The 15,718-nt window shown below is 35.2% G+C and overlaps 2 protein-coding genes and 1 long non-coding RNA gene across 3 annotated transcripts; 1 reads left to right on the top strand and 2 right to left on the bottom strand.

Annotated features, from left to right (window-relative positions):
• Nucleotides 596-12,265, top strand: LOC107622326 (pyridoxal reductase, chloroplastic). Its single transcript, XM_016324183.2, has 10 exons — nt 596-868; nt 942-1,170; nt 1,253-1,352; nt 1,424-1,547; nt 1,658-1,759; nt 1,867-2,018; nt 2,125-2,212; nt 10,297-10,302; nt 11,439-11,620; nt 11,737-12,265. The coding sequence occupies exons 1-10, from the start codon at nt 767-769 to the stop codon at nt 11,738-11,740; spliced, it is 1,089 nt and encodes a 362-aa protein (XP_016179669.1). The 5' UTR covers nt 596-766; the 3' UTR covers nt 11,741-12,265.
• Nucleotides 7,233-9,848, bottom strand: LOC110267588. Its single transcript, XR_002355373.1, has 2 exons — nt 9,564-9,848; nt 7,233-9,292 (listed from the first exon to the last, which is right to left on the bottom strand). It is a non-coding gene; the product is annotated as an uncharacterized LOC110267588 (long non-coding RNA).
• On the bottom strand, nt 12,049-14,151 carry LOC107622328 (ubiquitin-60S ribosomal protein L40). The gene is made up of 5 exons (XM_016324185.2): nt 13,862-14,151; nt 13,678-13,764; nt 13,258-13,360; nt 12,462-12,528; nt 12,049-12,377 (listed from the first exon to the last, which is right to left on the bottom strand). Exons 1-5 carry the CDS (start codon nt 13,962-13,964, stop codon nt 12,351-12,353), a joined length of 387 nt encoding a protein of 128 aa, XP_016179671.1. The 5' UTR covers nt 13,965-14,151; the 3' UTR covers nt 12,049-12,350.

Here is a 15,718-nt window from a genome sequence, read left to right as displayed (position 1 = left end):
TTGTATTTCAAAATATTTTAAAAATATTTTTGTCATTAACAAAAATTAGGAGTATTGTTACCGGTATACTAAAAAATCAGAAGTAATTTTGATAGTTTATCCAAAAGAAGTTCACAAAACATTTGATATGAAAATTTTAAATTTGTAAAGATGAAAAACTCACTTCTTTTAATAATATTTAAAAAAATCACATCAAAATTGAATTATTAAAATCTCGAAGAATATATAACTAATATTGTTATTTTTTTTGTTAATGTTCTGAATTTATCATTTTCTTAACGTATCAATTTTAAAAAAAAAGCTCTTGAGCTCAATAATTTTTAATATTTTTAGTCATTATTTGATCAGTATAAATATTAAATTATTTTTAAAAAATATGAATACAAATTATATTAATTTATATGTGTAAAATTAATAAATATGAGTATAAATTATATATTTTTTGTATATAAAATATACGTAAATATGGGTATAAATTATTATCAATTAGACTAAAAATAATAATATTTTGTTGACGATTTAGCATTGCTTAGATTGAATATTATTTAGATAGTTTAAGGCCAAATTATTCAACTTTTAAATTTTCAGGAGATAGAAGTCAATTGGCTTGATCCGCAACAAGGTGCAGGATTCAACGGTTACCACACAAAATACATCAGAACACGACCTCCAAACAACTAACCAACAGTTCAGTTGTGTTTGTGTTGCTGAATCTGCTGAGAACTTTAAATCTATTTTCTTATGCTTTTATCAAGACTGAGCAATTATGGCACTCTCAGCATTGAGTCTTGGCCCTTCAAACCTTAACCCCTTTTCATATTCCATATTCAAGTCTCTCAAGCTCCCTCCTTTCTTGCAAACTCAGAAGGTTGGTTCAACGTACATCTATTCTTTTTCATGTGATGTATATGATGATGACAAGTATTCAGGGGTCATGACAGGTGAAGATAGGGCCTCTGAGTGTGTCTCCGATGGGGTTTGGAACATGGGCATGGGGCAATCAACTTCTTTGGGGTTATCAAGAATCCATGGATAACGAGCTTCAACAAGTGTTCAATATTGCTCTGGAGAATGGTGTCAATCTATTTGACACTGCTGATTCTTATGGCACTGGAAGCTTAAATGGCCAGAGCGAGAAGCTTCTTGGAAGGTTCATCCGAAATTTTCAAGGTTCATCACATATTTTCCTTTTTCAATTTCAATTTCATTTCGTACATGGCTTTGCGGTTTTGTTGAGTAATCAATTATTCAGAACAAAAAGGGAGTGGCAGTGACAGTGACATAGTAATTGCTACAAAGTTTGCAGCATATCCATGGCGCCTTACGCCAGGCCAGTTTGTGAATGCTTGCAGGTATTCTTTGCTGTGTTTAGGTTTTAGGGTACAAAATCGAAAATTAAATGAACTGAATTTTCACTTTTCAGGGCATCACTAGAAAGGATGCAAATTGAGCAAATTGGGATAGGTCAACTACATTGGTCAACTGCAAATTATGCCCCTTTTCAGGAATTGGCGCTTTGGGATGGCTTAGTGACAATGTATGATAAGGTTACAATAATATTATGTTTAATTTAATCCATGCTATTTAGACATTGAATTCAATGGTTAAATTTTCAATAACAAAAATTGCTGCACTCATTAACTATGGTGCCATTTAGGGTTTAGTTAAAGCTGTTGGAGTAAGCAATTATGGACCAAAGCAGCTTTTGAAGATACATGATTATTTGAAAAAGTGTGGAGTCCCTTTATGTTCTGCCCAGGTATGCAGTCATCCATTATACCTTGTTTTAAGGCCAAAAATACTCGAGTTTTGTGGTTGTCAAATGAACACCTACTTTGAATATAACCATAATTTTGAACATTGAAGGTGCAATTTTCTTTGCTAAGCATGGGGGAAGATCAACTGGAGATAAAGAGCATATGTGATTCACTGGGTATTCAATTGATTGCTTATAGTCCCTTAGGACTTGGAATGCTCACTGGGAAATACTCACCTTCCACACTTCCAACTGGCCCAAGGTGGGTTCATAAGAGATTTTAACAAATAGTTCAAAAATTTGACATAAGAGATTAACCAGTATCCTAATGAATTCTTAGTACCTTTGTTATTTATGGTATTTTACAGGGGGTTGCTATTTAAGCAAATACTTCCAGGCCTAGATCCTTTATTAAGTTCCTTGAGAGACATTGCAAACAAAAGGCGCAAAACCATGTTTTATGCGACTTTTTATACTTGTTCTGTGTTTGGATACACTATCTGAAGATACCAAAAAAATAACTTGTACAAATAAAATTAAAATTGCTGTTGCTTCATTATCAGGATCTATAAGTGAGTAAGTTTGTTTAGTTATAGAGTTTGTTATAACTAAAGTTTACTTAGTCTAAATCTGTTTTGCTACCTGTAATTGGACTGCATTAGGCTCAATTGCAGTGAGAATTACTCTCTGTATATATAGGATATCAGTGTATCATGTGACCAGTGAATGAAATCATAATTTCTCTAATTCATTCACTTTCTTGCAATGCATGTTTTCTCCAATTTTCTTTCTCTATTTCATTCTTCTGCTGCGCTTGAAGCTCTTTGAGCTGAATTCATGTCATTGTTGAATATAGTTCATATCTGGTTTGTTGTCATGGGTACCAAGAGTCTGAAGATCATCATTCTTGTTCCTTGATCCTTTCCAATTTTTTTTTCTCTTCTCTTCCTTCAGATTCAATCAAATTTGATCCTTCTTTTCTTCATCATCATGTCCTCACACTCTCAGACTCATCATCATCCAAAAAAAGCATATCATCAATTGCAGATAAATTGGTTGATAATAATTTTAACACCTGGAGGCATCAGGTCCTACTCACAATCCAAAGTCTTAGCTTAGAAGATCATCTTTATGCATCAAAGATTCCTGAACAATTTCAAGATGCTTCAAAAAAGATGAAAAGAAAAACTGAAGATTATAAACCATGGAAGCTTGATGATCTTACTCTTTGTACATGGCTGCTTGCATCATTTCTTTGAGGTATGGAATACCCTCAATGTGGGAAACCACACCTTAAAAGCTAACTGATAAGGGGAAAGAACTACTCTCCTTATATACAACATCAAGCATCCCATACTACTCGAGGTGGAACTTTGAGCACCCCATAATACCCAAGTCTCTAACAATACACGACGTCCACGGCGGCTTCACTCTATCGACACTGACCCAACGGTAGCCACCTTGCTACCATCTATCAGTATTCGGTATTCACCTTAATCCAGCCTATAGGTAGCCCTTTTCATGGCGCCGACAACCACGCTCTGATACCATTGTTAAGTATCTAAGGAAAGTGGGAAACCACACCTGAAAAGCTAGCTGATAAGGGGGAAGAACCATTCTCCTTATATACAACATCAAACATCCCATACTACTAGATGTTGGATTTTGAGCACCCCATAATACCCAAGTCCCTAACAGTTTACTTGAAGAGTATACAGTTTTTATCACATCTATGCTGTCAAGATTGGGATCCTACAAAGTTCCTGAAGTTGAAGCCTTTAGACGGAGGAAAATCGTCGATTCGGAATTTTCACAAAAATAATCTCGTCGAAGTAAAGATTCAAACCAACAATTAAGTTTAATTTGTTTGTCACTTAAGTCAAACCAATAAAAACCGAGAGTATTTAAATTTCGGGATGTCTCTAAAAGGAATTGCAGGAAAGTGTGCATGTTATTGGTTATGAGAAAATAGGAATAATGATGGCAATAGACAAGAAATGTAAAAAGTAAGAAAGTAAAGAAGCAAATAATAACTAAATACCAAAAGCAATTAAACTAAAACAATTAAAGACACCAACTAAGAAAGGTCTTAACAAGGGTTCAGAGTTGAAATTCTTATCCTCATTATCATCCTCAATTGTGATGGTAAGTGAATTTTGCTCTCACTTAGTTATCCTCTAACAATTCAAGGAAAGTCAAGTGAGCAAAATTAACTCTAATCTACAAGTCCTAGTCAATTCCTAGTGAAGGACTAGATTTAGTGGAATTCAAGCTAACTAGCAACATTCACTTACCAATCAACACTAGATTTTGATAATTCAAGAGTCTCCAAGTTACCAACCCAAGTCAAGAATAAAAAATTCTACTCTAAAATTGAAAGAGGCATTTTATTAAACACTTAATATGCATAAAAGGAAAAATAGTATAAATTGCAATAATGATAAAAATCTATAACTATCAATTGCAAGGAAATAATAACAATCATTCAAACAAACATCAAAAGAATATAAAATATCAAAATTGCATTAAAGAAACTCCAAATTAACAAAGGTTAATTAAGATAAAGAGTATTAAAATAAAGAGAGTGAAACTAAATTAAAACAAGAATCAAATTCTAAACTAAGGAGAGATTTAAATCTAAAACCTTAATTCCTAGAGAGAGGAGAGAATCTAACTTAAAACATGCTAAAAGATAACTAAAATTGATTGTGTGTATTCTTGGAATGTTTTCCCCTTGAAAGAGGTTCAATTCAGCTTCTGGGCATCTCAAATTGGGCCAAAAGGCCCCATAAATCGTGAGTCACGTGACTTTTTAATGAAGTCACGCGTCCAGACTTGTGTCTATGCACACATTAGTGTGTGCATGTCCTTTGTTTCTTCATGTGTTCTCCCATTTTGCATGCTTTCCTTCCACTTTTTCCAAGTCATTCTTACCTAATTGACCTGAAATCACTGCATCGAATGGAATAAAAGTGGAATTAAATTGATCAAATTAAGCACAAAAAAGCATGTTTTCACATTTAGGTGCAATTTAGGGAGGAATCACAAAAGTATGCTATTCAAACGAATAAATGCGAGTTTATGTGATGAAATTCACTCAATTCAAGCCAAAATTTATCATCAAATATGGATTCATCACCTTTCTCAAAGCCTTTGATGATATGATAGAAAGGTATAAAAAACCCCAAGGTGGCATACCTATGGCTAATCTTGTTCAAGCATTGATGGAAGATTTTCCAAAATTCGGCAAGTGCACAGTGAATTGGTTATCGTTCCCACAAGAATTAATGGATTAAGCAAGAAATGGTTAACTGGTTATTCTAGTTAGATAATTGAAAACTTGATTTGAGATGATTTGAATACCAAAACAGCAATTTAAATGAAAGCAACAGTAATTCAGTAGAAAAAGTGATACGATTAAAGGGTTGACTTGTTTGAACTCCAACGTTATCAGTAGCTTTTCTCTTAAAAATTGCATCAATTTTACTTTGCTTTCTCATCATAAAATGTTCTAGTTTCTTTTTACCTGGAAAAAAAAATTCAAATAATTATATACTCACATGAATAAACAAAGTCTAAATATTTTTTATTAATTAAACATCAATAACAAATTAACAATATTTTTGCATTAAGTCACTATCAATTTCGCTAAAAAAAAAATCTATTAGGCGTACAGCATCAATGGAATAGAACTCAGTGGTATTTGCTCACAGTGGCATTTGCTCAAAAACTACTAGGCGTACAGCATCAATGGAATCCAATCCATATGACCGTATCAATAGTTAAATGGTATAGAATACAACAATTTTATACATTTATGACCCAAGTTACCCAACATTTATAAAAGTAATAATTTTATTGTTAAAGTTATTTAAAAATAACAGTAGATGTTTAACTATTAAAAATAGTTTGATAATTGTTGAAAATTAAAAGATCATTGTTAATTTTCCATCTGCTGTAGACTGTAGAATGTGAATCTAAATCTAAATGAAAATTAAATTAAATAGTGGCAAGCTTTAAACAAACATGTTTACTTAGGCTATGCACAGAGATATATCAACAAGAACAATAGAGTGCATAGTAACTGTTTAAGATATATAATCTCTAAGTCTAAGAAATTTAAAATTTAAAATATATAATAAAAAAGTGTTTAGCATATTGTACCTTGTACCGTTGTGACACTTGACAATGGAGGGCGTGGCTATCAGGCTATGGCTTCAAAAGAATACTAAAAGTCAGAAAGGAATAAGGGAAGAAAGATAATGTAAACTTGTAGTGTTTACTGTTTAGCCAGTTTAGGGATTTAAAAAAAGTTTAAAAATCATTAAATTTTATTGGGTTGGACTTCTTAAATTTTACTACTAGTTTTTTTTTTTTAAAAAAGCTAGGGGGCCTTGCCTGGCGTGGGTCACGTGGGACGCCTTGGAGGCTTGAAGGAGCTTGGGCGTGTGTCACATGGGACGCTTTCGAAGCTGGGAGGAGAGTGGGACAGTGGGTTGCTGGATTTTAGCCTAGCGTGCCTCGCTTGGAACGCCCTTGAACGGTGGAAGAGAATGGGCATGAGGGATGTGAGTTACGTGGGATGCCTTTGAAGCTGGGATGAAGGTGGTGTGAATGGCGTGGCACGCCTTCTATGGGGGAGAAGGATTGACATGAAGCAAGTGCCACGCCTTTGATGCACCCAACCTTGCTATCTCTCTGGATTTTGGCCTAGCGTGTTGGTGGCGTGAAGCAAGTGACACACCATGTCTCTACTTGCTTTCTTCTTCTCTGTTCTTCCTTTTCCTCTATTTTTTCCTTCCTCTCTTAGCTTGCTTATTCTTTGTTCTTCAATAATCTCCTGCAAAACAGAAAGCACAAGACATTTAAAGTATATTGACCAAAGTACAATAAATTTAGAGAAGAATCACTAACTTTATTAAGATAATTAACTAGAAAACTACTAAAAGATGCACATGCATCAAGCACCCACGCCGTTCAACTATCAACCTGAAAGAGGAGTTTTTGGCTGAAGTGGTAGAGGTGGTAGGTTCAATTGTGGAGGTCATTTTTCTTCTCAAACCATAGGCCTCAGTGCCAATTATGTGGTCGCCAAGGCCATGTTCAAATATGCTTCCATAGATTTGAACCAAACTTTCAAGTTTTTGGAAATGGTTCACAAATTCAGCAAGCTTCTATTCCGACTCTACCACATAACCACCACCACCACCATCACAATTTCATCAACCTCGTGCCTACTTCAATTTTTCCCAAAATTACCAAGAATCAGTGTGGTATCCTGATTCTGGAGCCAGCCACCATGTCACACCTGATTCACTAAACTTGCTGAATTCAACACCATCAACACATGAGTCAGAACAATTATTTGTAGGTAATGGCTAAGGTATGTGAATCTTTGCTCAAGGCTCTTCAATTTTGTATGATAAAAATAAGAAAATCAGTTTCTTGCTAACTAATTTACTGCATGTCCCTCAAATTACTCAAAATCTCGAGTGTGTTTCAATTTGCTTTAGATAATTATGTATGTTTTGAGTTTTGGCCTTATGATTGTATTGTACGTGATCAAGATACTCGAGAAATTCTTCTCCAAGGCAAGGCTAGTGATAGAATATATTCCTTTCATGGTCTGCTTGTTCCTGCACCTTGTGATTCTCTAGATACAAATCCTTGTAATACTTTTGTTTCTTGTAATGAAAGTAGTCTTGCTTTGTCTGATAAAACTGCTCTTTTAGCACAAAGCAACAAAGATATAACAATTGACCTTTGGCATAAACGTTTAGGTCATAGCTCAATACAAACTGTTCTTTCTGTTTTAAAGAAGTGTGTTGTTCCTGTTAAGTTTGATTCTTCTCTAGCTAATGTGTGTGAATTTTGCACTATGGAAAAAATGCATCAATTACCTTTTCAAAAACCTGAATCTGTCTATTATGCTCCTTTAGATCTTGTTTATGCTGATATTTGGGGTCCCTCTCCTATGTTGTCTAGAAATGGCTATAGATATTACCTTTCATTTGTTGATGCTCACACTAAATTTATCACCATTTTTCTCTTGACTAATAAATAAAGGCTTTACAAGCTCTTCAAAACTATAAAATGTTTATGGAAACACAAATTGGACTGAAATTGAAAGCTATACAAACTGATAAAGGAATGGAGTTTATGTTTAATTCCTTTACTCAATTTCTTACTACTAATGGTATTATGCATAGGAAGTCATATCCCTATATACACCAACAACAAGGTGGTATAAAAAGGAGACATAGACACATTACTGAAGTTGGATTGTCCTGATTAGCTATTGCAGCCCTTCCAATGTCTTTTTGGAAAGATTCTTTACTTCTACTATCTATATTATTAATAGGTTACCAAGTTCTGTTTTAAAGAATAAATCACCTTATAAGATGCTGTTTGGTAGAATTCCAGATTATTGTTATTTGAAAATATTTGGTTGTGCATGTTTTCTCTATCTTAGGCCATATAATATGGTCAAGTTTGCTTTCAAATCTGAAAAATGTATGTTTCTTGGTTATGATAACAACTATAGAGGTTATAAATGCATGACAAAAGAAGTTAAGATACACTACTCGACATGATATATTTGATGAAACAGACTTTCCATATAATTCTTTATTTCCATATAATTCTTACACCTCACCAAGCAATGTGTAGACTTTTACTTTTACAAATCCCTCTTCCTCTATTAAAGCTACAGCACAACCTCCACCAACCTCTATTAAATCCTCACCATCTCAGACACATCAAAATCAAAGTTCTCTAGTAACCATTGATCATCAAGCAATTGATCATATTGACCCTCCAAGGCTCCAACACATACTACATCCAGCCATGACCCTATACCCATTTCAGGTCTTGAAATATGCTTACCTTTTGATTCTACATCTCAACATAATGTGCAACACACTACAAACACTCAAAGTATGATCACAAGGTCAAAATAAAAAAATCCAAAACCTCAAGCTTTGATTCCTTCTACTTCAGTCTCATATGATTTGACTCAATATACCAAAAAATGTCAAATAATCCCTCCAATGCCCTCACTGGAAGTGGACTATGGATGTTGAATTTCAAGCTCTTTCAAGACGCAAAACATGGGATTTGGTGGATCCTCCATAAATAAAACTGTTATAGGGTCAAAATGGGTCTTTGCAATTAAAAGAGATCCTTTAGGCAATATAGTCAAATACAAAGCAAGATTTGTTGCCAAAAGATTTCTTCAAATTGAAGACATAGACTACAGTCAAATATATAGCCCTGTAGTGCCTACTATAGTTCGAATTGTCATCACCATTGCATTTTCTCTTGGTTGGATTCTAAGGCAGTTCGATTTTGACAATGCCTTCCTAAATGACAATCTAGAAGAAGTTTTTATGACTCAACTTGGTAATGACTCAAAGATTTGTAAACTTAGAAAGGCAATTTATGGATTGAAACAATCTCCAAGTGTTTGGTTCAAATGATATTGTTGTAACTTGGCAAGTTGAGTTATTTCCCTGGTTTAGAGTTTTCTTATCTGACCTTAAAAGATAGGCCCTGGAGAGCCGACGTCCACGGCGGCGGCTTCACTCTATCGACACTGACCCAACAGTAGCCACCTTGCTACCATCTATCAGTCCAGCCTATAGGTAGTCCTTTCCATGGCGCCGACAACCACATTTTGATACCATTGTTAAGTATCTAAGGAAAGTGGGAAACCACACCTTAAAAGCTAGCTGTTAAAGGGGAAGAACCACTCTCCTTATATACAACATCAAGCATCTCATACTACTCGATGTGGGACTTTGAGCACCCATAATACCCAAGTCCCTAACAATATGTCAAAGAATTGCTTAGCGAAGCAAAGATGGATACTGTCAACCGTATGCCCCTATGGTTTTCTCATTAAAATTGACTTTTATTAGTGTTGATCATTTCGAGAACCCCAAACAATCTAGAGAAATTGTTCGAGCTCTTCAATATTTGACAATTTCAAGACCTAACCTTGCCTCTGCAGTGAACAAAGTTTCTTAATTCATGCACTCTCCCACTATTGAGCATTGGAAGGTTGTGAAACGGTTACTCAGATATGTTGCAGGTACAGTTCATTCAAGATTAAAGTTTAACAAATGCACTGATTTGAGACTTCTTGCATTTACATATTCAAAGTGAGCAGGAGACTTGGAAGGTCGAAAATATATTACTGGCTACTGTGTGTACTTAGGGAATAACTTAGTGTCATGGAAAAGCAATAAACAAGCTAAAGTGAGTAGGAGTAGCACCGAGGTTGAATATCAAGCAATGACAGCAGCTCAATTTGAACTTATATCAATCCTGCAACTTCTTACACAACTCAGACCATTTATTGCAATAATCAAAGTGCTTGTCTATTGGCAGCTTATCTTATTCTACATACAAAGTGTAAACGAGATTGATCTTTATTGCTTTAGGGACATGGTCAACAATAAAGAACTCTATGTTGGCCACATTCCTTCATCTGATTAAATAGGAGACATTTTTACTAAACCTCTTTCTGCACCTCTCTTTCACAAGTTTAGAGACAAACTTAGAGTAGTTACCACAACTACAACAAAGTTTGAGGGATCTATAAGTAAGTTAGTTAAGTTAGTTATAGAGTTTGTTATAACTAGAGTTGACTTAGTCTAAATCTGTTTTGCTAGCTGTAATTGGACTGCATCAGGCTCAATTGCAGTGAGCATTACTCTTTGTATATATAGGATATTAATGTATCATGTGAATAGTGAATGCAATCATAATATTCATGGGTTAAGTACTATTTTGGTCCTTAAAGTTGAGCGTGAAAATCAAAACCGTCCCTCATCTAATTTTTGATTTAGAATTGTCCTTAACGTTTTTTTTTGTATTAAAATCGTCCTTTTAATTTTTTTTTGACAAAAATACCCTCACCACTACCAACACAATTATCTCCTCCACCACCACCACCACCAACACCAACACCACTAAGAACACCAAACAACAGCAACTTCTTCCATTAACAAATTAAAAATACAATAACAAAAACCAGATTCAACAAAACCAACAACAATTCAGAAATCAAAAACAGAACAAAATCAATCAACAGCAATTCAGAAATCAAAACAAGAACAAAACCAACAATGATTCAACAAATCAAATCAGATTCAACAAATCAAGCAGAAGAAGCAAAAGACAAAGCAGAAACAGAGATCGAAGCAAGAAGCCGACGACGACGAGGAGGTCACGGCGGCAACAACGAGAAATTAGATGAGGGACGGTTTCGATTTTCACACTTAACTTTAGGGACCAAAACAATACTTAACCCTAATATTCATTCACTTTCTTGCAATGCACGTTTTCTCCAATTCTCTTTCTCTGTTTCATTCTTCTGATGTGCTTGAAGCTCTGAGTTGAATTAATGTCATTGAATATAGTTCATATCTGGTTTGTTGCCTGGATCAACAACCATACCAAACAGCGTTTATTGTTGTGTTATAAATGCCGTGTTCCCCCACGCAACTTCATTTAAAAGCTTTCTAAATGCCCTCTAGGGTCTCTAGAAAACCACCGAACAAGTTTTCTTGTCTTCTTAATTATGGTGTGTATGACAAGGCAAATGACAATGCTGACCAAGTTTGTGCCACATCACATGTTTTAGTTATCTAATGCTGCTGCGGTTTTACCATGTTAGGTCGCCATAAACTGGTGCATATGTAAAGACACAATTCCAATTCCGGGAGTGAAGACAATAAAGCAAGTAAAAGAGAACTTGGGTGCTCTTGGTTGGCGCTTATCTTCGGAAGAGGTGCTTCAGTTGGAGTATGCAGCGCAGGAATCACCTCGCAAGATGATCCAGAACATTTTCCTAACCAGGTATACTTATCAATATTAATGATCATAAGATTAGATATTAAAAACGCAGATAAAATAAATCTAAGTTGTATGAAAATATCAAATGGTCTTGACGTTTGGCTTGGCTTTCATAACAGATAATATCTGCAGCGGATGCCTCTATACTAGGCATATTTCAAGCTACGTAATTCATCATTGTTTATTATCCATATAATGAAGTGAAGGATTCGGCAAAGATGACCACTTTGAATGCAATGGCAACAATATTCAATATTCACCATTTGCACGTGTAGTGTGATGAATTAATACCATAACGCCTCAACATAATTTTGAACAAGTCATCTTTCGCTTCACTAAAACATTTGTTACCTAAGATAATTACCGAGTTAGTGCCACATAAATTTTTCATTCCAGCATAAGATAGAAAAGATTACGCATGCGATCCAACGTAATAATAGAGCCAGAATAGTGTTATGATTATCCGAGTAAATTAGTAGCTCATAGCTCGTAACTGGCAAGAAGCTACCATAACACAAGTAAATTATAAAATATGAGAATCCGATAATGTGGGCTGTGGACATGTTTTATTATCATAAAGCATGTCTCATCACATGGAACTGAAGCACCAATGATGGCAACACACTCAACCCGAATAACAAAATCTTTCAAAAAAACGTAACTGCCAGGACACTTTTCAACACATTCCCCATAATACTAAAACGCTAATGAAATTGGTTGCAATCAGAACAGTTTACTTGATCTTCTTCTTTGGCCTCAGCTACAATAGAAATACAAAATTAATGACTAAATAATAGATAAAAAATACCATGCAAATTAGATTTTCTGATTTTGTAAGCAGTACCTGGTTGCTGTGCCCGCACTTCTTTTTCCTGCAGTTGACAGCACGAGGGTGCAAACGTGCATAACACCTGCAAAGCACAATATCACCATTTAGGCAAAGTAGAGCAAATGTAGCAATAGTCCCAAATTTAAATGTTACAAACCAACCCAGGTTATTCTAGTCATCAATAATAAACAAACCAATTCAAGTTAATCTAGTCATCAATATAGGGTTAGCAATTATGCTATTAACCAGTTACTAAATGCAGGTTGATCAATAAATCAGTTAAACTCATAATTTCTGAAAAGAATCCATTGATAACGTTATTATTCTATCAGTACAAATTATAACAGCTATAATACCAGTACAAATTATAACAGCTATAATACCAGTAAATGGTCATCCAAATTGGTCACCAAAATTTTTCTAAATCAAATTCTTCCTTCAAAGATTTTAAATTGGATATTTATCATCTGAAAGAAGGCACTAACTTCAGGCAGTTTCATCAACCACCACATAGTAAGCACTAGTAGCTATCAAGAAAAAATGAACTAATCAAATTTTGTGAAGCAACAGTGCTACAAGGCCAATGCAATTTATTGTTTTTGGCTAGCAATAAGCCAACAATAGTTAAAAGTGTTTGCTAAAAGAAATGGTGTTGGGCTGTTGGCCTAAAGATGTTGGCGTTCTGGTTAAAAGTGCTTGCTAATATAAATTAAAATTGCCGGCCATTAAACTTTTCTTTTTTGTGAAGTACTACTTCCATAATGAACAATGTAAAACTTTTAACAAACAAGATTGTAGTGTTTGAACTTACTTGCGGCAGATCATCTTATCCTGATTGTATTTCCTGGCCAATGCCATCAAAGATGGCTCAATAATTCCACCACGAAGCCTCAAAACAAGATGCAATGTCGACTCTGCAAGACAATGATAACTGATCCAATAAGACTCGAAATCTAAACCATCATTATTCTACGCACTTCACCAGATTCAACATCCTCATTGGACAGGAATAAAGTAAAGCATCTTGCCTAATACACATTTCCTAAAACACATTTCATACTGAATTAATTATTTCCATCATCCATTTTCCAACTTCGCAAGTTCTCACAATCTCACATTTCATACATTATTCGTCCGAAATATAGTTTCAACAAATCAATTAAAAGTAGGCATGAATTTCCTTTCTGTTTTTAAATTCCGAGAATTACGATGTCGAAATGGCCAGACTAACCCTTTTGAATGTTGTAATCGGCGAGTGTACGGCCATCCTCAAGCTGCTTTCCGGCGAAGATCAACCTCTGCTGGTCCGGCGGAATCCCTGACACAGCCAGGAGTAAAAATTAGAATCAATGTTTGTGGTTATCTTTTGTGATGCAAACAAGATAACCGATATGAAAAAGGGGGAAAAATTAAACCTTCCTTGTCCTGAATCTTGGCCTTGACGTTATCGATGGTGTCACTAGATTCCACCTCCAGGGTGATGGTCTTCCCCGTTAGGGTTTTCACGAAGATCTGCATCTTTCTTTGTTCTCTACCTCTCTCTTTCTCCCCCCTCACAAAACCCCGGTTAGTTTTGGGGTTTCTGCGTACTTTACGATATATAGGGGTCGGATTTTTACGATTAGGGTTTCTCAGATAACGCTTTGACTGGTAACCCGTTTTTCTTATTCCCACACCAATTTCTTTGTTTGCCTTTATTATTTGTCAACTCAAAAGATTTAGATGCTCATAAAAAAATTTTTTTAAAAGATATTATGGATAAAAATTCTTGAATAATTTTAATATTTGAGGAGTTTATCAATTACTTTATTGAAATTCATTTTCAATAAGCATAATATCAAAGTGGCCATCAGAATTAGATAAAAAAAAAATTTTAAGATAGTAATTTGATTGCAATAAAAAGAGTTTGCTTACAATTACTGTAACAGGAATATAAAAGCAATAAAACATAAAATAGGAAAATTTTTAAGAAATTGATAATAGCATGCTTTAGAGATAAAGTCTTCAGATAAAAGGAAAAGAAAAAGTCTTCTTATATCTTCATCTTCAATGGCTATTATAATCCACGTGAATTAATCGAGCACTTGACTCCTCTCTTATCTGTGCTTTTGTCATCAACCGAACCAACCATTCTAAGGGTTGCAGCGTGTAATCCCTAGATATCAAATCTCAAAAATCAATTTGACGTCGCTGATTTCTACTCCTTGTAAATTCTGACGCGAGATTCATTGCCTGGGCTAGAATTTTCCCAGGTTCTTTTATGATTCCTTCGAACACCAAGGAGTTGTGATCCAACCATATACCCCAAAGAAGGTAAGCTATTCGAATCATGTTCAATCTGGCCTCACTTCCAGTTGTCACCGTTGCCACAACATCGATCCACCATTGCCATGGTTGAAGAAGGTTGTTCCTGGGAAGCGCACTTGCCATTGGGGAGTTGTTCCAGATTCCTGCAATTTCTGGACAAAAAATCAGCATATGCAGGGCTGATTCTGGAGCGGCAGAGCATCGAGGACAACGCGGGTCTACCTGAGGTATGTGCTCATGAAGCTTTTCCTTCACCACTAATCCGTTGTGAATTAATTTTCAGATAAAAATTCTAATTTTTGGCTGAGTGTTAGTCTTTCAAATGGCTTTCCAGATCCCCTTTTCTCTGAATCGTTCATGGAGTATCACTGAAGTTGGATGGAAAAAGAGATATGCAATATTGTAGCCAGATTTTACAGAGTACTCACCGGAGCTAGTATGTATCCATATTAGTTTGTCTGTACCTTCTTCAATCTTTGTTTGGCATATTTTGGAACTGATTTTACTGTTGAAAATTGCATTGATTTTGTCCCGGTCCCATTTTTCGGAGGCATCCATCAGTTGTTTAAACCATAGCAATTGTTGGTTACCCGGCTCATTTGGTGGAATTCGGAATTCATCTCCAAACCAAGGTTCTTCCCATATCTTTACCATCCATTGCCGAGAGACTGCCCATTTCACGCCCTTTTCTAGTACATTTCTTCCTTCCAAGAGACTCTGCCACGCCCAAGATGGTCTACTCCCTTTTTTAGCTTCAAGAAATGAGGTAAGCCTATAATATTTATTTTTAAAGACTTTGTAGAATAGAGAATTTGGCTTGGTTAATAATCTCCACCCCTGTTTTTCTAACATCGCTAGATTGAAAGCTTTTAGGTCTCTGAATCCCAAACTACCTTCCTGTTTATCTCTGCTTACCGTATCCCAGCTAATCCAATGCATCTTCCTTTCATTATGTTTCTGGGCCT

The sequence above is a fragment of the Arachis ipaensis genome, chromosome B10, assembly GCF_000816755.2.
Source record: "Arachis ipaensis cultivar K30076 chromosome B10, Araip1.1, whole genome shotgun sequence".
In the NCBI taxonomy this organism is placed as follows: domain Eukaryota; kingdom Viridiplantae; phylum Streptophyta; class Magnoliopsida; order Fabales; family Fabaceae; genus Arachis; species Arachis ipaensis.
This window is presented reverse-complemented; position numbering and strand designations above follow the sequence as displayed.